The 25,439-nt window shown below is 44.2% G+C and overlaps 1 protein-coding gene across 10 annotated transcripts in view; it reads left to right on the plus strand.

The window, feature by feature from the left end:
- The window catches only part of LOC137376257 (nesprin-1-like), a 500,292-nt gene that overhangs the window by 174,287 nt on the left and 300,566 nt on the right, over positions 1 to 25,439 (plus strand). For all 10 annotated transcript variants that reach the window (XM_068044441.1, XM_068044433.1, XM_068044435.1 and 7 more), the window contains exons 36-40: positions 9,130 to 9,296; positions 11,068 to 11,221; positions 14,215 to 14,840; positions 19,566 to 19,745; positions 21,601 to 21,751. In XM_068044441.1, coding sequence (XP_067900542.1) covers positions 9,130 to 9,296; positions 11,068 to 11,221; positions 14,215 to 14,840; positions 19,566 to 19,745; positions 21,601 to 21,751 — 1,278 coding nt within the window. The remainder of the gene's footprint in view (positions 1 to 9,129; positions 9,297 to 11,067; positions 11,222 to 14,214; positions 14,841 to 19,565; positions 19,746 to 21,600; positions 21,752 to 25,439) is intronic.

Raw genomic sequence — 25,439 nt, forward strand, 5'->3', positions numbered from 1 at the left:
GCAGGGTGAGTTTAGGGAGTTAGGTAGTAAGTTAAAAAACAGGACCTCGAGGATTGTAATCTCTGGATTACTCCCTGTGCCACGTGCCAGTGAGGCTAGAAATAGGAAGATAGTGCAGCTAAACACATGGCTGAGCAGCTGGTGTAGAAGGGAGGGTTTCAGATATCTGGACCATTGGGCTCTCTTCAGGGACAGATGGGACCTGTACAAGAAGGAAGGGTTGCATCTAAACTGGAGGGGCACTAATATCCTGGCTGCAAGGTTTGCTAGCGTCACTCGGGAGGGTTTAAACTAGTGTGGCAGGGGGATGGAAACCAGAGCAGTAGGACAGCAAGTGAAATAAATGAGGGAGACATAGTAAATAAGGCCAGTAGGACTAAGAGGAAGAGCAGGCAGGGAGATGTTGCTGAGCACAGCGGGACTGGTGGTCTGAAGTGCATTTGTTTCAATGCGAGAAGTATAACAGGTAAGGCAGATGAACTTAGAGCTTGGATTAGTACTTGGAAATATGATGTTGTTACTATTACAGAGACTTGGTTGAGGGAAGGGCAGGATTGGCAGCTAAATGTTCCAGGCTTTAGAAGCTTCAGGCGGGATAGAGGGAGATGTAAAAGGGGTGGGGGAGTTGCATTACTGGTTAAGGAGAATATCATAGCTGTACTGCGGGAGGACACCTCAGAGGGGTCATGCAGTGAGGCAATATGGGTGGAGCTCAGGAATATGAAGGGTGCAGTCACGATGTTGGGGGTTTACTACAGGCCTCCCAACAGCCATCGGGAGGTAGAGGAGCAGATATGTAGACAGATTTTGGAAAGATGTAAAGGTAACAGGGTTGTGGTGGTGGGTGATTTTAACTTCCCCTATATTGAGTGGGACTCACGTAGTGCTAGGTGCTTGGATGGGGCAGAATTTGTGAGGAGCATCCAGGAGGGCTTCTTGAAACAGTATGTAGATAGTCCAACTAGGGATGGGGCCATTCTGGACCTGGTATTGGGGAATGAGCCCGGCCAGGTGGTCGAAGTTTCAGTGGGGGAGCATTTCGGGAGCAGTGACCACAATTCCATAAGATTTAAGGTACTTGTGGATAAGGATAAGAGTAGTCCTCGGGTGAAGGTGCTAAATTTGGGGAAGGCTAATTATAACAATATTAGGCAGGAACTGAAGAATTAAGATTGGGGGTGGCTGTTTGAGGGTAAATCAACATCTGACATGTGGGAGTCTTTCAAACGTCAGCTGATTAGAATCCAGGACCAGCATGTTCCTGTGAGGAAGAAAGACAAGTTTGGCAAGTTTTGGGAACCTTGGATAACGCGGGATATTGTGAGCCTAGTCGAAAAGAAAAAGGAAGCATTCGTAAGGGCTGGAAGGCTAGGAACAGATGAAGCACTTGAGGAATATAAAGACAGTAGGAAGGAACTTAAGCAAGGTGTTAGGAGGGCTAAAAGGGGTCATGAAAAGTCATTGGCAAACAGGATTAAGGAAAATCCCAAGGCTTTTTATATATATATAAAGAGCAAGAGGGTAACCAGGGAAAGGGTTGGCCCATTCAAGGACAGAGATGGGAATCTGTGTGTGGAGCCAGAGGAAATGGGCGAGGTGCTAAATGAGTACTTTGCATCAGTATTCAGCAAAGAGAAGGACTTGGTGGATGATGAGCCTAGGGAAGGGAGTGCAGATAGTCTCAGTCATCTCATTATCAAAAAGGAGGAGGTGTTGGGTGTCTTGCAAAGCATTAAGGTAGATAAGTCCCCAGGGCCTGATGGGATCTACCCTAGAATACTGAGGGAGGCAAGGGAAGAAATTGCTGGGGCCTTGACAGAAATCTTTGCATCCCCACTGGCTACAGGTGAGGTCCCAGAGGACTGGAGAATAGCCAATGTTGTGCCTTTGTTTAAGAAGGGTGGCAAGGATAATCCAGGAAATTATAGGCCGGTGAGCCTTACGTCAGTGGTAGGGAAACTATTAGAGAGGATTATTCGGGACAGGATTTACTCCCATTTGGGATCAAATGAACTTATTAGCGAGAGACAGCATGGTTTTGTGAAGGGGAGGTCGTGTCTTACCAATTTGATTGAGTTTTTTGAGGAAGTGACGAAGATGATTGATGAAGGAAGGGCAGTGGATGTTATCTATATGGACTTTAGTAAAGCCTTTGACAAGGTCCCGCATGGCAGACTGGTACAAAAGGTGAAGTCACTCAGGATCAGAGGTGAGCTGGCAAGATGGATACAGAACTGGCTCGGTCATAGAAGACAGAGGGTATCAGTGGATGGGTGTTTTTCTGAATGGAGGGATGTGACTAGTGGTGTTCCGCAGGGATCAGTGCTGGGACTTTTGCTCTTTGTAGTATATATAAATGATTTGGAGGAAAATGAAGCTGGTCTGATTGGTAAGTTTGCGGACGACACAAAGGTTGGTGGAGTTGCGGATAATGATGAGGATTGTCAGAGGATACAGCAGGATATAGATCGGTTGGAGACTTGGGCGGAGAAATGGCAGATGGAGTTTAATCCGGACAAATGTGAGGTAATGCATTTTGGAAGGTCTAATACAGGTGGGAGGTATACAGTCAATGGCAGAACCCTTAGGAGTATTGACAGGCAGAGAGATCTGGGCGTACAGGTCCACAGGTCACTGAAAATGGCAACGCAGGTGGATAAGGTAGTCAAGAAGGCATATGGCATGCTTGCCTTCATCGGTTGGGGCATAGAGTATAAAAATTGGCAAGTCATGTTGCAGCTGTACACAACCTTAGTTAGGCCACACTTAGAATATTGCGTGCAAGTCTGATCGCCACACTACCAGAAGGACGTGGAGGCTTTGGAGAGGGTACAGAGGAGGTTTACCAGGATGTTGCCTGGTCTGGAGGGCATTAGCTATGAGGAGAGGTTGGAAAAACTCGGATTGTTTTCACTGGAACGACGGAGGTGGAGGGGCGACATGATAGAGGTTTACAAAGTTATGAGCGGCATGGACAGAGTGGATAGTCAGAAGCTTTTTCCCAGGGTGGAAGAGTCAGTTACTAGGGGACATAGGTTTAAGGTGCGAGGGGCAAAGTTTAGAGGGGATGTGCGAGGCAAGTGTTTTACACAGAGGGTGGTGAGTGCCTGGAACTTGCTGCCAGGGGAGGTGGTGGAAGCAGATACGATAGTGACGTTTAAGAGACATCTTGACAAATACATGAATAGGAAGGGAATAGAGGGATATGGGCCCCGGAAGTGCAGAAGGTTAGTTTAGGGAGGCATCAAGATCGGCGCAGGCTTGGAGGGCCGAATGGCCTCTTCCTGTGCTGTACTGTTCTTTGTCCTTTGTTCTTTATGACAATGATTGCAAAGGAGTTTAAGATGGCTTATTTCTACGGTTTTGGCAGATCGTACATTTGCTAACCAATGATTCTAGATCACTGTCCAGACCAGGCCAATAAACAAAGCCTCTTGCAATGGATTTCATACTGACTATTCCTGTGTGTTCAGTGTGGAGTTCTGCCAGAATCCTATTTCTCAGAGAACTAGGTACCACCAGTCTGTGACCCTGCCTAATGCAGCCCTGTTCACATGACAACTCATTGTGATGGTTGTGGAATGGTTTCATTTCCTCATTTGTACACTGGTCAAATTCTGTCCATCATTCAATATTTCTTTTCAACACTGAGTCTTTCTGAGTTTCAGCTGCAATTTCAGTTGCAGTGTTTGGAAAGGCATTATCTACTGCTCCTATTGTGAAGATTGCTCCTTCACATCCTACTTCTCAGTCTTCATGCAACAGTGCGTCAGTGGTAGCATTCTCCTTCGAACTGCGATATTCGATGTTGTATTCGTTTTGTGAGAGAGGTACAGCCCACCACTGCATCCTTGACACTGGGCATTGTCAGTATTGCAAACTTTGGTCCCAGAACAGCTATTAGGGGTTTATGATCTGTAACTAACAAAGTTTCTACCCAATAAAAACTGGTGAAACTTTTTGATTCTGAAGATGATTCCAAGCGCTTCCTTTTCTATCTGTGCATAGTTGGTTCACTCTTGGTCAGGGTACTGGACACAAATGCTATGGGCTACTCTTGACCATCATCCATGACATGACTGATCACTGTTCCAATTCCGTAGTTTGAAGCATCACATATTACCTTTAGGTCACAATTTTATGTCGCAATGAATGAGTAGTACATCACTGATCAAACTTCTCTTACATTCATCATTAGCATATTGTTGTGCTTTATACCATTCCCATTTCACATCTTTCTTCAACAAATCATGTTGTGGAGTTAACACCGTTGCAAGCTCAGGCAGAAATCACAGTAGTATTGGACCATGCCTAGTGAAGATCTAAGCTCAGACACATCTTTTGGCTTAGGGGCTTTGACTATTGCCTCTGTTCTCTCTTTCACTGGCTGTAGTCCTTTTTCATTGATTTTCAGGCCAAGGTTAACTATTTCAGATTGTTGGAAAGCACACTTGCTCTTTTTCAACTTCGTATTGTGATCATTGAGCCTTTTTCACACTTGCTCCAACACTCGAAGATTCTCTTCCTCTGTTGTGGTTGCGATCAACACATCATCCTGATTTTAGAGGCAATGTGGCACTCCTTGCAAAATCTTATCCAGTGTAGCTTGGATGTGTTTTGAAGAAGACCTCACGCCATAGGGTAGCTTTGTGTAGGAGTATAACCCCATGTGTGTTGTTACGACCAAAGCGGGAGTAATGCACTGTTAAATCAGTCCCACTACTCCACAGGTCATAGCATATTAGTAACGTTTCCTACCTACTGGAAAAAATAGCCAAATTAATCACTCTATTTGCCCCCCAGAATAAAGCACACCAAATCAGGTTTCTTTAAACAACAATAAAATTAACTATTTATTAATAAACTAAGTCTTAAACAATAATGATATCACTCTATATGTGAAAAGATTCCTTTCAAACTCCTTATTCTTCCTAACCCTCATGTACACACATATATATTAAAAAAAAAATGATTAACCGGTTTTAAAAGGCTTTTCTCTTTACAGTTGTTTTTTTAGGAATAATAAAATAACTGGGTTGTAATATTCTGGTAGGATTTTCCAGGTTGGTGAGGTGTCCCAGAGTCGAATAGCCGGATGCCACTCAAAGTCTCTTCAGGCAAGATTAATGAACACTCTGTGATGGGTAGGCGTTTACGGCACTTCGTCTGCAGCAGGCATCACACAGTTAGTTCAGCAAAGGGCATATCAACAAGTCTACTTGGGTTTTGAAATAGCACTCGAGCAATAGAAGCTTCCTTGAGCTTTCAGGATCTCCCAAAACATAAGAGGCAACAGAAATCACTCCCGAGGCAGAGAGTTTTCAGAGACTGGAGGCAATAGGAATTAGCTACCTTTTAAAATGCAAGGCTTCCTCTCAGCAAAGGAGCCTTTCTCCACAGAGAGCAGCATCTCCTGGGTCTTTTCCTCTCCAGGGGTCTTTTTCTCTCTCCAGGCAGACCACAGCCACAACTCAAATGTAGAATTTATTTTTTTAAGAGAGGCACAATCTTGTTTTTAGAGAGTCGGTCTTTTTTCCCTCTGATCTGCAAACACAGGCCCCAGCCACTCACTGCTAACTGCGTCCAGCTCCCTGGTCTTTTTCACATTGCAAAGCTGAAACTAAAACCCACAATGTGACAGTCATAAATCTTCTTGTCATTTCCCTGTTGAGTTGCTTGGAAACAAGTGTCTTGCAGTCTATGCAGTCAGTTCAAACACCCAATTTCAACATTCAATGTTCATAGAAAATCCTTTTTCTCAGTCTTTAAAAGCACACAGAATTCATAGCTTTCAATAAAAAAAACAAAACTCTTGTGACAGTGTGTTATCATGAGATATTCTTGTCTCTCTTGATCCACATTCAGCTGTGCATAAACATGGGACAAATCTAACTTTGTGAATAGCTTGGATCCCGCTAGCTCCGCATACATATCTTAAGAGTTCGGTAGTGGATACTGCTCATTATCCACTGCCTGGTTGATTGTGACTTTGTTGTCCCCGCATAGTCTCATAGTTTTGTCCGACTTAGGCACTACTACAGTTGGAGTTGCCCAATTACTGTGATCAGTTTTCACTAGCACACCATTGCTCTCTAGCTTCTTAACCGGCCTAGCCTTGCAATATACTGGTTTTGCAACAGGCCTGATTCGGATATGCATTTTCACACTGATTATACCTTCATAGCAGTCCTCGAATATATTGCTGTAACTATGATCAGGCTTCTTGTGTATCTCAACTTGGCCAACATGCTTCCAGTTTAACTTCAGCTTACAAAGCAAGTCTTTGCCCATTAATGTTGGTTTGTTGACAGAACTCACTACAACAATGGGTATCTTGAGGGACTTGCCCTTATATTGGACATTGCACTCCATTTGCTTGCATGTTTCTGACACCTCACCAGAGTAGGTTTTCAACTGAACTATGCTCTCAGTTACAGTTAGGTCACTGAATTTGCTCTCATAAATGTCTCTACTCATAATGGAGCAATCTGCAGCTGTATTGATGTGCGTGTTGATGTGCTGTTGATTTAATAACACCCTTGTACAAAAGTCTCTGTCATTTGAGTGATTGCTAGTGGCATAAATGCTTTACAACACTAGCTCCTCTTCGCTTACGCACTCTGGATTCACTTCAAGATTGTGAAATTCACCCTTGTGACGTCGCTGTTTTCCATTACCACTGGAGTGAGTTCCCTTTCCTGCTTTGGCCTTTGATCGGCAAGCAGTTGCAATATGACCTTTCTTTCGGCAATTAAAACATTTGGCATTTCTGTACTGACATGCTTGTGCCATGTGGTTGCCCTTACAGTGATAACAAGACATTAAACTGCTATCATCAGTACTCTTCTGACTAGGCTTCTCCACTTTAGGCTTGGTGTAAGCCTTCTGGCTGTGGACAGAAACTGTACTTGTCACTGGCCTCGGACGAAATTCCTGAGCATTCCTTGATGCTGTCTCTATAGAAGGAGCAATCTCACACTCCAGCTCAAATGTAAGATTTTATGTGTTAGTAACTTCGAATGGATTCTTTCCCACCAATCCACACAAAAATCTGTCTCATAATACACGGTCTAAGAATGTGCCAAAGTTGCAATGTAGTGATAAATTCTTCAGTGCCTTTCTGATTTCTGGTTCCAAATTTGTAGCTTTCTGCTATCTCTTGTGGTTTAGGGTTGAAATGTTCCTCCGCCTTGGTGATGATTGTTTTGAGTGGCACATCTTTTGCTTTGTTGGGAGCAAGAAGGTTTGTTAGCGTGCCGGACACTTCAGGGCCAATTTCTGTTGGCAAAGTTGCTTTCTTGCGCCCAAGAATTGCCTTATTCTGAGTCTTTGACCTCTTCCCTATCACTTTCGATTTCAAAAATGTTATTAGCTCAGAAAAACATGGCCATTCTTCCTAAACTGAATGATTTTTGAGCTGTCTCATATGTTCCTAGTCTCCCAATGTATCCTGTGGGCACAGCCCCATTGTCCTGTTTGCAAATTCAAAGTAGCCCAGTAAATACTGCCGCTGTCCGTAACAGTGATACCTAAAACCAGTCCAGTTGGTGCATGAAAATATTCTTTCACCCAAATGAAACCGATGCACACTCGGACCCCGTGGCATCCCATTCAACCGAGGAAACAACTTGAGGCTCAGGCCTCGCAAAAACCAGCTGAAATCTCCACCATCTGAGCAAGCCATTGGAATAGTAATCCAGAAGCCCAGCCTAGGGCTCTGAGGATATGGGTTCAAATCCCACCCTGACAGCTGGTGGAATTTAAACAATTAATTAACAAATTCGATTAATTAATAAAAATCTGGAATTGAAAGCTAGTCTCAGTAATGGTACTATGAAACTATCATCGATTGTCATAAAAGCTCATCTGGTTCACTAATGTCCTTTAGGGAAGGAAATCTGCTGTCCTTACCTGGTCTGGCCTATATGTGACTCCAGACCCACAGCAATGTGGTTGACTCTTAACTGCCCTCTGAAATGGCCTAGCAAGCCACTCAGTACAAGGGCAATTAGGGATGGGCAACAAATGCTGGCCTTGTTAACAATCCCCACATCCCATGAAAAGAATAAAAATAAGGTAGGTCATCAGAAAGCTGGCTAATCTTGTTTACTGCAATCTCTGCTGCTGTTTGCTGCCTATATTGACAGACCATTATCTCATTCTCGTCGTCATTTTCTGTGATATATTTGGGTAACGCTAACAGACAAAATGGACAGCAAGCACAGAAGTGTTTATTAATGTCATGACATCATCACAACATTAGCATGTTGTACAAATACATTACAGTCATCATGGTTCATTCTCTGGATGAAGAACCATCCTTCTAGTGCCTTGGACTTTGTTAACAGAGTGAGAATCAGTTGTGATAAAATTTTGATGAAATCCATCCAGTGGCTATCTTGCTTCCCAAGAGGAACAGCACAAAAAGCTACCCAACGGGTTAAAAAGAAAAAAAAAACCTTTCATTTCTATAGTGTCTTTAACAACGTCAGGATGACCAAAAGCGTTTGACAGCTAACTAGTGCCTTTGAAGTGTAATCACTGTTGTAATGTAAGAAACATAGCAGCTAATTTGTGCTTACAGCAAGATTCCACAATGGGATAATGACCAGATGATTTGTGATATTGAGGGATAAATATTGGCCAGGCCACTGGGCGAAAGCCTCTGCTCTTCAAAATAGTGCATTGGGATCTTTTACATCCACCCGAGAGGGCAGACGGGGCCTCGGTTTAACGTCTTAGCCAAAAGACGGCACCTCCAGCAGTGCAGCACTGTACTGGAGTGCCAGCCTTGATTAGGCTCTCAAGTATCTGGAGTGAGGCTTGAACCTATGCCCTTCTGACTCGGAAAGGCAAGATCTGTGTTGCTTTATTTTTGGATTAAGGCAGGTGCCATTGCCCTCATCATTCTTCCTGATCTGTATTGTCTCCTGAAGGAGTTCAGCAGCAGTGTATCAAATTCTAGTTTTTGATAGCTGCAGCAAGTAGCTGAAACAGACACCATGGGTGGTCTGAATAGGCCCATTCTGAGCTCTCATCATCTGTGGCTCTCGAGGACATTTAAGCTGGTGTGACAAGTGTTCCAGTGGAATAATGACATGTGTACTGTGTCTCTCATCGTCTCTACAGGACCTGCAGACTGAGGTGATGTCCCAGGAGTCGGTCCACAGGGGTCTTGTGACGCAGGGCAAGGCCTTATACCCAACCACGTCAGAAGAGAGTGTAAAGGCGATGAAAACAAATTTGCAACAGCTGGATAAGAGGTGGCAGAGTCTGTCCCACACCATCAAAAAGCGGTGAGATTAACTGAAACACTCTTTAATTTGTGTTTTTGAATCCACCTGAAATTAATATTTATTCATCAATAATTTTTCAGTTAATCTTCAGAGGTCACATTTGTATTCTAAAGTTGATATTTAACCCCCGTCATATTGGGGGTTTGATAGTCGAGTGACTGTTACTGGACTAGTAATCCAGAGGCCTGCTCTAGCCAGCTGAACGTGAGTTCAGGGGCTGGATTTTGAGCCACCGCCGGGGCCGGGAACAGAGGCTGGTGTGAGCTAGAAATAGCGGTGCCCACCGGCCTGTCGGTTCCTTGGCTTCATCCCGCCTCCTGGCCATTTTTGCAGAGGCAGGATGGGGGTGAGGGACGGGGAGGGTGAGGGAGGGCTAACCACCCACACACGGCAGGTAGCTGTCATGGCTCATTAAGAACCTATTGAGACCAATTAAAGGGCACCAGCTTGTATTTTCCAGTCGGCCTCCAGGTTTCCGCAGGTGGCAGGGGCCAGTTTAGGTTCCTGGAGGCCGGCGCCGGGGGGACAGCATTCCAGGCAGGCCTGTCGGCTCTCCCTGCCTGCCTGGGTGCAGGAGCATCGACAGGCTGCCCTGTGGAGGCGCCCCACCCCAACACAGCAGTGGCCTGGCTGCAAGATCCATTTTTTATTATGAGCGTGAAAAGTTGGAGAGAAGGTGCCTCCATCTTGAAGCGCCCTTTCCCTTACTTACCCTCCATTGCAGCCTGCAGTTCCTTTCAAGCTGGAAGGCCTCTGATTGGCCCACCAGCTTCGAAAGCCCACCTGTCATCCTTAATTGGACAGCGAGCCTGTCTCCAGGCCAATTAAAGGGACACTCCCATGACAATCACAATGGGTGACTGTTCCTGGGGGTGGGTTCAGCAAGTGGAAACAGCCCCGACCTCTGTTTCCCGCTCCTGGAGGGAAAATCCTGCCCCAAATCTCTCCATGGCAGTTTGAGGGAATAAAAAGTTTGAACATGAGTAAATGTGATCATGAAGCTGTTGGATTGTTGTAAAAACCCAACTAGTTCACTGATGTCCTTTCACAAAGAAAATTTCCCTGTTCTGACTCCAATTCCACCCCCATGTGGTTCACTGAGTGAACAGAGGAGCAGAGATATTCCAACAATAATATAACATATAAAAGCAAAATACTGTAGATGCTGGAAATCTGAAATAAAAACAAGAAATGCTGGAAATACTCAGCAGGTCTGGCAGCATCTGTGGAAAGAGAAGCAGAGTTAACATTTCAGGTCAGTGATCCTTCTTCAGAACAGACAAATATTAGAAATGTAAAAGATTTTAAGCAAGTAAAGCGGGGGGCGGGGGTGCAAGAGATAACAAAAGAGAAGGTGTTGATAGGACAAGAGAATAACTGACCAGAAGGTCATGGAACAAAGGCAAATGGTATGTTAATGGTGTGCTGAAAGACAAAGCTTTGGTACAGAGAGGGTGTGAATAGATTGTAAAGCACAAAGCACTCCAAGCACACACATTTAAAAAATAAAAAAAAACAGAAACAGTGGTTAGGCACAGTAGAAACAAACTAAACACACTAAAAAACCTAAAATAAAATAACCAAAGAAAAAAGAAAAAATAACAACATAAAAAGGGGGGGGGGGTGCTGTCATGCTCTGAAATTATTGAATTCAATGTTCAGTCCGGCAGGCTGTAGTGTGCCTAATCGGTAAATGAGATGCTGTTCCTCGAGCTTGCGTTGATGTTCCAAGCCTCAGTACTAACTATGTATCACTGCTTTTGTTCTGCAGGATTCGTTTCTTTGAGGATGCAATTGAAAAGCACCAGCAGTTTGATGAGTGTTTGTTAAGATTTTCTTACTGGGTTGAACGCTTTCTAAGCGGCCTACAGTCAACCTCTGAGATCAGTTCTACAGATCTGCAACCTGCTTTGAATCACATAAAGGTAAAACTCCTCAGCTTCTTATTTAAAAAAAAAACAAATGTTGTGACAGGGCGGTGGAGAATTGGCAGCTCAATTTACACCAGCCCTGTTCTCTTTGCCCTCAATGGAAATAGTATTTTTTCACATTTGTAACCCCTTCATAACTTCCCCTCTATCTGGTCTAGTTATTAGTTAAATAACATAATTAGAACCAAATGTAAAATACTGCGGATGCTGGAAATATGAAATCAGAACAGAAAATTCTGGAAGCACTCGGCAGGTCAGGCAGCATTTAGAGAGAGAGAAAGAAAAACAGAATTAAACTTTGAGGTTGATGACCTTTCATCAGACCGCGGTTGAACTGAAACATTAGCTCTGCTTTCCTCTCTCCACAAATGCTGCCTGACTTGCAGAGTGTTTACAGCATTTTCTGTTTTTTTTAATGAGTAAGGTACTTTTTTGAAAGAGGGACTGTGCCTGTCCCTGAGCAACAGGAGAGGCAGAGAAACGTGATTTTCAAGATGACTTCATCTTGTAAACCCAACTGGTTTACTAATGCCTTTTAGAGAAGAATTCTGTCGTCTTTACCCAGTCTGGGCCTGTATGTGATTCCAGTCTGACACTGAAGTGGCCTGGCAAACCAGCCAGTTGTGTCATACTTTCTCAGGGCAGCTAGGGATGGGCAATAAATGCCAGCTTAACCAGCAATGCCCACATCCCCAGAACATTTTCTTTTAAATATTTTCAACAAATATTGAATTTAGTTTCATAACTTGCCATGGCGGGATTTGAACACCTGACCCATGGATTATTCATCCAGTACATTCACCACTGGGCTACCATGCCTGGTAGCTGTTATGTCAAACAATGACTCTTAGCACCGTGGTAATACTGTTGCCTCAGTATTAACGCAAACTGACTGGATGCAAGTGTCCTCGCTCTTCTCTGTATCTGTGTATGCTGAGTCGAGGTTTCAGCAGTGGCTCAATAGGTCTCCCTTCTACCTGTGAGTCAGAAGGTTGCAGGCTCAAACCACGCTTCAGAGACTTGAGCATATAATCTAGGCTGACACTCTCGTGTAATACTGAGGGAGTGCTGCACTGCCGGAGGTGCCGTCTTTTGGATGAGACATTAAACTGAGGCTCCATCTGCCCTCTCAGGTGGATGCAAAAGATCCCATTGGCATCATTTCAAAGTGGACCAGGGGAATTCTCCCTGGTGACCTGGCAAATATTTATCCCTCAGGCAACACTTAGACTTATTATCTGGACATTATCACACCGCTGTTTGTGAGATCTTGCTATCTGCAAATTGTCTGCTGTGTTTCCTACATTACAGCAGTGACTACACTTCACATTGGCTGCACAATAACTTGGGATGTCCTTAGGTTGTGAAAGATGCTACATAAATGCAAGCTAGTTCTTTTTTTCTTATTCCTCATTTAAATAAACTCAAGACGTGCCTGGTCAGAGATCATATGTTAGATCTTCCATCTTGGGTGCAGATTACAGGGCAAGATTAAGACTTTCTGTATTCTCCCTTCACTTCCTCAATAAACAACAACTTTCAAGCCTGAAACTAAAGTTTACAAAAAATATGAGTTGCTGTAAGTAAGTCAATGCTGGTCAGATCCTCATGAGACTGTTTCTCATTCACTTGCCAGTTCATTGCTGTGTAAACTTGTCTGCTAATAAATGAAGTGATCTTTCACAGGCAACAGAACCTCCTGATGGAGCACAGACTGAATGTAATACAGCAGCTCAGCACTCGAAAATCAATACTTCCGGTGTGATTGGTGCTGAGTCGGGAGCAGGTTTTGAGTAACTAATGGATAAGCTCAGTGGCCGGGGAACTTTCACCGTCACAATTATTGAAAAGTCTTTCAGCTGACCAAAGAACAAAACAAATAAAATGCAGTGGGATTGTGGCAAAAACAATGATTTGGTCAACACCTCTTTGCTTTGCAACTCAATGAAAGCCAATTTTAAGACTACGTTTAACCTGGAGCAAGGTTCAGGCAGGTGATTGGGGTGGTTGGGAAGTGGGAGTGAATCGCACCCGCTGGCCAAAATTCAGACCTGGGCTTCTTTAAGGGCCAGGCTTCATTTGAGTATCATTGGGCTACTTCCCACATGGAACGAGTTGGAGGCGGATGCAGAGTGACTGCTGGGAGGAGAGATCAAACATTCTTAGCTACTTCCCCTCTTGCAGGTTGGTGGAGGGGAGGGGTTTTCCAGGGCGAAGGGGTTGGGAATCTGAGATGGGGAGGCCGAGACTTTCCCTGTGGGGCCTGGAGGAACAAACCTAATCTCCCAGGCCCCAGTAGGGAATATTCTGGGCTTGCCAGGTTTGTATTCCCTCGAGTATGGAAGATTAAGGAGTGATGTAATTGCGCTGTTTAAGATGATTAGTGGAATTGAAAGGGTAGAAAGAGAGAAACTATTTCCTTCCCACTCTTCTGGTGGGGAGTCCAGGACAAAGGGGCATAGCCTTAAACTTGGAACGAGGCTTCTTTAGAGTGGTGTTAGGATGCACTTCTTCACATAAAAATACTGGAAATCTGGAACTATTTCCTTTATGAAGCTTTTGCGGCTAGGTCAATTGAAATTTCAAAACTGTGATTGATAGATTTTTATTGGCGTTAAGGAGCCAAGGCGGGTAGGTGAAGCTAAGACACAGATCAGTCAGGATCTAAGTGAATGGCAAAACAGGCTTGAGAGGCTGAACTTAAACACCTCAATTTGATCACCCCCTTAATCTTCTAAATTCAAGGGAATACAAGCCCTGTCCATGTAATCTTTCCTTATAATTTAACCCTTTTATCCCAGGTATCATTCCAGTGAATCTGCATTGCACCCCTCCAAGACCAATATATCCTTCCTGAGGTGTGGCAGCCAGAACTGAACACTGTACTCTATATGGGGTCTAACCAGTGCTTTATATATCTGTAACAGTAATTCTACCCCCATTGAGTTAACCCTTTGTAATTCTTGTCCTGTTGTTTCAATGTGTAGGACCAGGCAGGAGCTGTAGAACAGCAGTGTGCTGACCAGCAAAGCCTGAAGGACCAGGTGGACCATCTGTGCTCCATGTGTGACCCACAGGACCAGCTTCTCCACGGCAGGACCGAGGAGTGCTTTCAACTTTTCCAGGAGGCCAATCAGGTCGTTGAGCGAAGGAAAGAGGTCCTCAAACAGCTGTCTTCTTTCCTGGAAACCCACAGAGTTGCAGGAAACGTGCTTCACAGGATTAGGAAGACTGTTGAGACAGCGACTAACTGGGACAAGGTGAAGACGGAGTTGCTGGATAAGGAGCTGGGCGACGTGACACCAGATATTAAACAATTGGAATCCCAAGCTACAGCCCTTGATGCACTCATCAGTAAAGCTCAGTGCCATATGAAGGATGTGGGTTCTGATTCAAGGACCTCCTGTCGGGCCTTGGCCGAAGGACTAGAGGCAGAACTGGAGTCCGTCCAGAACCTCCTGGGCACCAAGCAAAGTGAGGCCGAAGCACTGAACTCTCTGTGGAAATCATTTAAAGAACGCAAGGAACAGTTGTTGAAGACCATTGAAGACATTGAAGAAAAAGCAGACAACGAGGGTTTGAAAGAACCTACTCTACCAGCTTTACAGCTCAGGTGAATATACTCCAAGGGAGTGTGCTGGGTACAGTATTGGACACAAATAGTCAAACATGGTTCTAAAATGAATTTCCATAATAATGCTGTTTTCAGAAGATAGAAACAACAAAGGTCACACTTCAACCCTATCAAATATTAGAGAGAAAAATGTTCAGAGTTGGAATCGTCCCTGAGCTATTTTAAACTCATTCTGCCCTCAGCCATTCTTTGCACCCTCCTTTGAAAGTCCTCTGACATGCAGAGTTTAATTCACCAGTCTACGTCAACCCAAAAGAGAGTATTGCAGCACTGTCATAGTTGGTACAAACAATGAGATCTTTGATTCTACCTGAAGTAAAGTAACAATGGGACTCAGCTATGTAACGAAACTGAAGTAAACTTCCAAACCCAAGCAATTCAGTTCCATTCAACAAGCTGGCAAATTGATTTTTCTTAAGGTCTGTTGAGTCATTGAAACAAAGACTTCATTGTAGCTTCCTTGAAGGAATGATTTCAATGCAAGTTTGTGCAGTTCTACTGTACAGACCGTGCCTACTGTTACTATATAACGTGGATCAAGTGAGTTTGATTCTAAAAGTGCAGACACACAGCCAGGACGAAAGCCTGGCGACCCGACCGAAGCCGACCAAACCCGTCTACATGTGTTGGGTTTGGGTCAGGCATTTAAAAAAATTAAAAGACTCAGGCCCGGGTCAGGTTTGGATTGACGGTTGTCGAGTCGGACCCGGGTCAGGATTTAATTTTATACCCGAGCCACTCTGTAGCCAGGGCCTTATCTTCTAATTCTGTTTATTGCTAACTGGTTCATTCTGGATTAAAGAAAGAAAACTTGTATTTATATAGCACCTTTCACAACCTCAGGACATCCCAAAGTGCTTCACAACCAATGAGGTTGAGGGTTCGAGCCCCATTCCAGAGATTTGAGTACATGATCCAGACTGACACTCCAGCGCAGTACCAAGGGGGTGCTGCACTTCAAAGGTGTTGTCTTTCAGATGAGACGTTAAACTGAAGCCCAGTCTACCTTCTCAAATATTCGTAAAATATCCCATGGCACTTTTTGAAGAAGAGCTAGTGAGTTCTTGCTGGTTGCCTGGCCAATATTACCTCTCAGCCAAAAACCAGATTAACCAGTCTGATTTCCTGTTTCTGTAACTTTGTTGTGAGTAAATTGGCTGTTGTGTTTGCCTACGAAACACAGTGAAGCATTTTGGGACCCCTGAAGATGTGATAGAGTGCTATATAAATAGAATCCCTTCCTTTAGCAAACTTTCAAATCTCACTGATTATTCCAGTTATAAGGAATTTGCTTTGAAGACCTTTCCCGAGATTTTCCTGAATTTGCCAGGATGGATGAATTTGGGATTTGGCTGGTGTGTTTAGTCATTTCAGATGTGAGCAGTTTCAGGTGTATGGCTCAGTTAATGGTCGGGAGGTAGGAGACGTAGTATAGGGACAAAGGGAATGCATTTGATTGGCGGTGTGTGATAGTGGTATTCCCCAGAGATCTGTAAACATGGAAACATAGAAAATAGAAGCAGGAGTAGGCCATTCAGCCCTCGAGCCTGCTCCGCCATTCATTATGATCATGGCTGATCATCCAACTCAATAGCCTGTTCCCGCTTTCGCCCCATATCCTTTGATTGCTTTAGACCCAAGAGCTATATCTAATTCCTTCTTGAAAACATACAATGTTTTGGCCTCAGCTGCTTTCTGTGGTAGCGAATTCCACAGGCTCACCACTCTCTGGGTGAAGAAATTTCTCCTCATCTCAGTCCTGAAAGGTTTACCGCGTATCCTGAGACTATGACCCCTGGTTCTGGACTCCCTCACCATCGGGAACATCCTTCCTGCATCTACCCTGTCAAGTCCTGTTAGAATTTTATAGGTTTCTATGAGATTCCCCCCCTCACTCTTCTGAACTCCTGTGAATATAATCCTAACCGACTCAATCTCTCCTCATACGTCAGTCCCGCCATCCCAGGAATTAGTCTGGTAAACCTTCGCTGCACTCCCTCTATAGCAAGAACATCCTTCCTCAGATAAGGAGACCAAAACTGCACACAATATTCCAGGTGTGGCCTCACCAAGGCCCTGTATAATTGCAGCAAGACATCCCTGCTCCTTTACTCGAATCCTCTCGCTATGAAGGCCAACATACCATTTGCCTTTTTTACCGCCTGTTGCACCTGCATGCTTACCTTCAGCGACTGGTGTACGAGAACACCCAGGTCTCGCTGCATATTCTCCTCTCTCAGTTTATAGCCGTTCAGATAATAATCTGCCTTGCTGTTTTTGCTACCAAAGTGGATAACCTCACATTTATCCACATTATACTGCATCTGCCATGCATTAGCCCACTCACTCAACTTGTCCAAATCACCCTCTCTGCATCCTCCTCACAACTCACCCTCCCACCCAGTTTTGTGTCATCTGCAAATTTGGAGATATTACATTTAGTTCCCTCTTCTAAATCATTAATATATATTGTGAATAGCTGGGGTCCTAGCTCCGATCCTTGCGATACCCCACTAGTCACTGCCTGCCTACTCTTTGTTTCCTGTCCACCAACCAATTTTCTATCCATCGCAGTACACTACCCCCAATCCCATGCGCTTTAATTTTACACGCTAGTCTCTTATGTGGGACCTTGTTGAAAGCCTTCTGAAAGTCCAAATAAACCACATCCACTGGCTCCCCCTCATCAACTCTACTAGTTACATCCTCGAAGAATTCTAGTAGATTTGTCAAGCATGATTTCCCTTTCGTAAATCCATGTTGACTCTGCCTGATTCTACCACTGTTCTCCAAGTGCTCTGCTATAAAATCTTTGATAATGGACTCTAGAATTTCCCCACTACCGACGTCAGGCTGACTGGTCTATAATTCCCTGCTTTCTCTCTAGCTCCCTTTTTAAATAGTGGGGTTACATTAGCTACCCTCCAATCTGCAGGAACTGTTCCAGAGTCTATAGAATCCACTATTTCTAGGGCCACTTCCTTAAGTACTCTGGGATGCATACCATCAGGCCCTGGGGATTTATCGGTCTTCAATCCCATCAATTTCCCCAGCACCATTTCTCTACTAATACTGATTTCTTTCAGTTCCTCTCCCTCACTAAGACCTGTGTTCCCCAATATTTCTGGTATGATATTTGTGTCCTCCTTTGTGAGGACAGAACCAAAGTATGCATTTAGTTGGTCAGCCATTTCTTTATTCCCCATATTAAATTCCCTTGTTTCTGACTGTTAGGGACCTACATTTGTCTTCACCAGTCTTTTTCTCTTCACATACCAATAGAAACTTTTACAGTCAGTTTTTATGTTCCCCGCAAGCTTGCTCTCGTACTTTATTTTCCCCTTCTTAATCAATCCTTTGGTCCTCCTTTGTTGAATTCTAAACTGCTCCCAGTCCTCAGGTCTGTTGTTTTTCCTGGCAAATTTATATGCCTCTTCCTTGGATCTAATGCTATCTCTAATTTCCCTTGTAAGCCATGGTTTGGCTACCTTTCCTGTTTTACCTTTGCGCCAGATAGGGATAAACAATTGTTGCAGTTCATCCATGCACTCTTCGAATGTTTGCCATTGCCTATCAACCGTCGTCCCTTTAAGTAACGTTTCCCAATCCGTCATGGCCAACTACTGAAGCTTCAGCTTTTCACTACATTATATATCCATGTCTGCAGATGACACTAAGTAGGTTGTATAAAGGTGAGCAGGATGTTGCAAAGGGACATTGACGGACTAAGTGAATGGGCAAAATGATGGCAGATGGAGCTCAATGTGGGAACAATGTGGAGGTCATCATTTTAAAGCCAAGAGAAACAAAGTCTGGAATATTTTCTTAGCGGTGGGAGACTGGGAACTGTGGAGGATTTAGATGTCCATGTATACAGATCACTAAAAGCTGCTGCACAGGTACAAAAAGTAATATGAAATGCTAATGAAACATTGGCCTTTATCTCAATGCTGCTGTATTCAGTTTTGGGCACTTCACGAAGGATACATTGGCTTTGGAGGGAGTGCAGCACTGATTTACCAGAATGATACCAAGAATAAAAGGATTAAATTATGAGGACAGGTTGCATGGGGTAGACTTGTATTCTCTTGAATGGAGAACGTTAAGGGGTGATCTAACTAGAGTATTTAAAATGTTTAAGGGATTTTATAGGGTAGATACTATTTCTGCAGGTGTGGCAATCCAGAAAAGGGGGGCATAATAAAATGAGAGATAGACTGTTCAGGGGTGAAATTAGGAAGTTGTCTTGTACACAAAGGGTAGTGGAAATCTGGAATTCTCCCCCTCAAAAGGCTGTGGATGCTGGGGTCATTTGGAACTTACAAGACTAATTTTTAATGTTCTGGAATAAGTTTTTCACGTATTAATCATGTTAGACTTTTTGTGATAGTGTAATTTTCTTTCTTTTTATTGTAATTTTAATGAATGAGCAATGTGCCCGCAATGAATTTCCGTATGGAAAATAAACTGAAATTGAATAGGAAATTGAATTGAATAGGATAGATTGTTGTTGGGTAAGGATATCAAGAGATATGGAGCAAAGGAGGGTGCCTGGAGATCAGGTACATATCAGTGCTGTATTGGTTTAGAATGTCCAAGCAGAACCTGCAGATTCTGCATTCGAAGGAGAGTTGAAGAGACTTTTAAAGCTGGACTTCACTGACGTGCTTGAGCCTAACCAGGGAATGTTCTTACCTTCTGTAGGTTGAGGCTGTTTAATCAGTTTGAGGAAGATCTCAGCTCCCAGCAGCACGAGTTGCAGTGGCTGATGGACAAAGCAAAACAGCTGGCTCAGAAAGACAAGGCGCTCGCTACGGAAGCTGAGAAAGAAATTAACTTATTGCAAGTGACCTGGAATGACACCAAAAAGCTGATCAACGACATGTGAGTACAGTAAAACTAATCAGATGAGAGGCTGCATTATCTCACTGATTCATGATTAATTCAGGTTATTTTTATCCTCAGCGCAACTAAATTAATCATGTGCGTAAAAATATGCAAAATTACAATTATTTAAATTTCATTTGAGTTGAATTGGATGCTGGATGACCAAATTAGTTGCATGCGGCTTAACTGTGCGTGGGCCGTTATGTATTTACATTTTTATTGAGTACAACACAAATTAATATTTTCTTTATTCATTTTCGAGATGTAGTGTCATTGACATATGGAGTATAATGTAGGGAAGTGTGAAGTTGTTCACTTTGGTCGTAAAAATAGAAAAGCAGAATATTTTTTAAAAGGTGTGAAACTGGTAAGTGTTGATGTTCAGAGAGACTTAGGTGTACTCATACAAGAAACACAGAAAGTTAACATGTAGGTGCAGCAGGCTATTAGGAAGGCAAGTGGCATGTTGGCCTTTATTGCAAGGGGATTCAAGTACAGGAATAAAGAAGTCTTACTAAAATTGTGCAGGGCTTTGGTGAGACCACACCTCGAATACTGTGGGCAGTTTTGGTCTCCACATTTAAGAAAGGATATACTTGCACTGGAGGCTGTGCAGCGAAGATTTACTAAATTGGTCCCTGGGATGAGGGGGTTGTCCTTTAATGAGAGGCGAAGTAAATTTGGCCCATATTCTCTGGAGTTTAGAAGAATGAGAGGTGATCTAATTGAGGCACACAAGATTCTGAAAGGGCTTGATAGGGTAGAAGCTGAGAGATTGTTTCCGCTGGTTGGGGAATCTCGAACATGGTTACACAGTCTCAGGATAAGGAGTCAATCATTCAGGACTGAGATGAGGAGAAATTACTACATTCAAAGGGTTGTGATGTTTGGAATTCCCTACCCCAGAGGGTTGTGGATGCTCCATCATTGAATACATTTAAGGCTGGGGCAGACAGATTTTTGGTCTCGCAGGGAATCAAAGCATATGGGCAGCAGGCAGGAAAGTGGAATTGTAGCCCAAGATCAGCCATGATCATATTGAATGGCGGAGCAGACTCGATAGGCCATATGGTCTACTTCTGCTCCTATTTCTTGTGTTCTTGTGACAAGGCTTGTGACAAGTTGCCTTTATACAACTGAGTGGCTTTCTAGGCCACTTTGGAGGGCAGTTAAGAGCCAACCATAATTGGTGTGGGGACTGGAGTCACATACAGGATGGCGGGTTCCCTTCCCTAAAGGCCACGAGTGCATCAGTTGGGTTGTTATGACAAAATAGCTTCATGTTCACCTTTATTGATACCAGCTTTTAATTACCAATTTTTCAAACTGAATTCAATTCTCAAGTTGGTGTAGAACTCAGGTTCTCTGGATTACTAATCCAGCAATATAACCAATACTGTTAGGCTGTTGCTCAGGGTTATTTGATGAGTAGATTAATTTTGTAAATACAAGGGTTGGGAGACTTTAGAAACGCTCCACAGCCCCACCTAGTGGCCACAGCCTGCAAGTACATGTGTGACAGTTGACAAAGCAAAATTGAATGGGATACGTTGACAGAAATGGCAAGTAATGTTTATGGACTGGAAGAGCGTGCCCTACGCTATGGGGTAAAATTTCTACAAGGAGTGGGTCTCCCAATCCCCCAGCGGGAAATTGCCAAAGTTGTTTGCTGTGTTTTTCTGAGGTTTCCACCAAAGTTACTGCAGGAGATTGGGAGAATGCCCGATGGAAATTCTACCTCATGATAAATTACGGATTTTGTTAAATGACATTCTGTGGAATGTGTGAATGAAGTGTGTTCATTCTCCCCTCCAGCTACACGTCACACTGATTTACCATTTCTTCATTACAGTCAGGATCAGGGCTGCTTCCTCGTTGCCCTCATGAGGGATTATCAGAGCTCCAAGTCCACTCTTCTCAAAGTGGTTGAAAATTCTGAAGCTGTAACTGTGATCAAATCAAATCTATTGGATCAAGAAGACTTAAGGAGAACACTGTCCAGGGTACGTGCTGTCATGTCCTGTTAATCATCAGCTTCTGCGTGTAGCAGCCACACAGAGTTGGAATATATTTTAACGGAATCTTAATATCACGCAGTTACAAATTTCAAATAATGATTTGGGGATTTTCCCCTTATTTGTTGTTTTCCCATCCATAAGTATCTTGACCCAGACTATGACAATTTCAGTGCATGCTATGTGTTGGAAGACACACTGTGACATACTTTTCAGGAGTGCCTCTCCTTCCTCTGATGCACAACCATCAGGAGTGGCCTCCCATGGTTAATCCAGTATTGAAGTATCATTCATAACCAGCATTTGGTCTCTGATGTTCTAACTGAGGACCCAATAGATAATGTTGAAGCAAACAAAAATCTAGGGCGTGAATTTGGTTTCCGCAGTGCTTGGTAAGCCCTGTGCCCTCCTGGAGGTATGTGTTGTACCTCCAGCTGCTTCTGCTGCGGCCGGGGCTGGAAGCATGTGAAGTGGCATTGTCCTGATGTCACAGAACCCTACAACCCTGATGTGACACTGGACGTACTAATTTGGACCCAGGGAGTGCCATTGAACGATTTTGCGCATTACTCTGCAAAGAACAAGCATTGAGCTGCGAGGTGGGCCCTGCATCAATGCCATTTAAAGGGCCAGGCACCCAACTTTCAGATAAGGTAATTTTGAACAACCTCTGCTAATACAATAATAAAAGCAAAATACTGGGGATGCTGGAAATCTGAAACAAAAACAAGAAATGCTGGAATCACTCAGCAGGTCTGGCAGCATCTGTGGAAAGAGAAGCAGAGTTAACGTTTCGGGTCAGTGACCCTTCTTCGGAACTGACAAATATTAGAAAAGTCACAGATTATAAGCAAGTGAGGTGGGGGTGGGGCAAGAGATAACAAAGGAGAAGGTGCAGATTGGACCAGGCCACATAGCTGACCAAAAGGTCACGGAGCAAAGGCAAACAATATGTTAATGGTGTGTTGAAAGACAAAGCATTAGTACAGATTAGGTGTGAATACACTGAATATTGAACAGCAGCAAGTGCAAACCTGAAAAAAAAACCTGAAAAAAACAGTGGGTAAGCAAACTGAACAAACTAAGATGAAATGAAATAAATGCAAAAAAAGATTGTAAAAAATGTAAAAAAGAATGTAAAAAAAAGGAAGAAAAAATAACTAAAAATGAAAGTAAAATGGGGGGCTGTCATGCTCTGAAATTATTGAACTCAATGTTCAGTCCGGCAGGCTGCAGTGTGCCTAATCGGTAGATGAGATGCTGTTCCTCGAGCTTGCGTTGATGTTCACTGGAACACTGCAGCAATCCCAGGACAGAGATGTGAGCATGAGAGCAGGGGGGAGTGTTGAAATGGCAAGCAACCGGAAGCTCAGGGTCCTGCTTGCGGACTGAGCGGAGATGTTCCGCAAAGCAGTCACCCAGTCTGCGCTTGGTCTCCCCATTGTAGAGGAGACCACACTGTGAGCAGCGAATACAGTATACTACATTGAAAGAAGTACAAGTAAATCGCTGCTTCACCTGAAAGGAGTGTTTGGGGCCTGGGATAGTGAGGAGAGTGGAGGTAAATGGGCAGGTATTACACCTCCTGCGATTGCAGGGGAAGGTGCCCTGGGACGGGGACGAGGTGGTGGGGGTAATGGAGGAGTAGACCAGGGTGTTGCGGAGGGGACGATCCTTTTGGAATGCAGACAGGGGAAGGGAGGGGAAGATGCGACTGGTAGTGGCATCACGCTGGAGGTGGCGAAAATGGCGAGGATGATCCTTTGGATATGGAGGCTGGTGGGATGAAAAGTGAGGACAAGGGGAACCCTTGTTCTCACATTGAACAACTTCTCCTTCAACTCCACACACTTCCTTCAAGTAAAAGGTGTCACCATGGGTACCCGCATGGGTCCTAGTTATGCCTGTCTTTTTGTGGGATATGTCGAGCATTCTTTGTTCCAGTCCTACTCAGGCCCTCTCCCCCAACTCTTTTTCCGGTACATTGATGACTGTATCGGTGCCGTTTCCTGCTCCCGCCCCGAACTAGAAAACTTTATCAACTTTGCTTCCAATTTCCACCCTTCTCTCACCTTTACATGGTCCATCTCTGACACTTCCCTTCCCTTCCTCGACTTCTCTGTCTCCATCTCTGGGGATAGGTTGTCTACCAATATCCATTATAAGCCCACCGACTCCCACAGCTACCTCGACTACACTTCTTCACACCCTACCTCCTGTAAGGACTCCATTCCATTCTCCCAGTTTCTCCGTCTCCGACGCATCTGCTCTGATGATGCTACCTTCCATGACGGTGCTTCTGATATGACCTCCTTTTTCCTCAACCGAGGATTTCTCCCCACTGTGGTTGACAGGGCCCTCAACCGTGTCCGACCCATTCCCCGCACCTCTACCCTCACCCCTTCGCCTCCCTCCCAGAACCGTGACAGGGTTCCCCTTGTCCTCACTTTTCATCCCACCAGCCTCCATATCCAAAGGATCATCCTCCGCCATTTTTGCCACCTCCAGCGTGATGCCACTACCAGTCGCATCTTCCCCTCCCTTCCCCTGTCAGCATTCCGAAGGGATCGTTCCCTCCGCGACACCCTGGTCCACTCCTCCATTATCCCCACCACCTCGTCCCCGTCCCAGGGCACCTTCCCCTGCAATCGCAGGAGGTGTAATACCTGCCCATTTACCTCCACTCTCCTCACTATCCCAGGCCCCAAACACTCCTTTCAGGTGAAGCAGCGATTTACTCGTACTTCTTTCAATGTAGTATACTGTATTCGCTGCTCACAGTGTGGTCTCCTCTAAAATGGGGATACCAGGCGCAGACTGGGTGACCGCTTTGCGGAACATCTCCGCTCGGTCCGCAAGCAGGACCCTGAGCTTCCGGTTGCTTGCCATTTCAACACTCCCCCCTGCTCTCATGCTCACATCTCTGTCCTGGGATTGCTGCAGTGTTCCAGTGAACATCAACGCAAGCTCGAGGAACAGCATCTCATCTACCGATTAGGCACACTGCAGCCTGCCGAACTGAACATTGAGTTCAATAATTTCAGAGCATGACAGCCCCCCATTTTACTTTCATTTTTAGTTATTTTTTCTTCCTTTTTTTTACATTCTTTTTTACATTTTTTACAATCTTTTTTTGCATTTATTTCATTTCATCTTAGTTTGTTCAGTTTGCTTATCCACTGTTTTTTTCAGGTTTTTTTTTCAGGTTTGCACTTGCTGCTGTTCAATATTCAGTGTATTCACACCTAATCTGTACTAATGCTTTGTCTTTCAACACACCATTAACATATTGTTTGCCTTTGCTCCGTGACCTTTTGGTCAGCTATGTGGCCTGGTCCAATCTGCACCTTCTCCTTTGTTATCTCTTGCCCCACCCCCACCTCACTTGCTTATAATCTGTGACTTTTCTAATATTTGTCAGTTCCGAAGAAGGGTCACTGACCCGAAACGTTAACTCTGCTTCTCTTTCCACAGATGCTGCCAGACCTGCTGAGTGATTCCAGCATTTCTTGTTTTTGTTTCTGCTAATACAAAGTGTCTGAAAGTACTGTGAAGTGTTTCTAGAGGTGTTGTGATGAGTTCCTGGACTTGGCAGGGAATTTTTTTTTTTTAGAGATACAGCACTGAAACAGGCCCTTCGGCCCACTGAGTCTGTGCCGACCATCAACCACCCATT

Source organism: Heterodontus francisci, chromosome 13, assembly GCF_036365525.1.
Source record: "Heterodontus francisci isolate sHetFra1 chromosome 13, sHetFra1.hap1, whole genome shotgun sequence".
NCBI lineage: Eukaryota > Metazoa > Chordata > Chondrichthyes > Heterodontiformes > Heterodontidae > Heterodontus > Heterodontus francisci.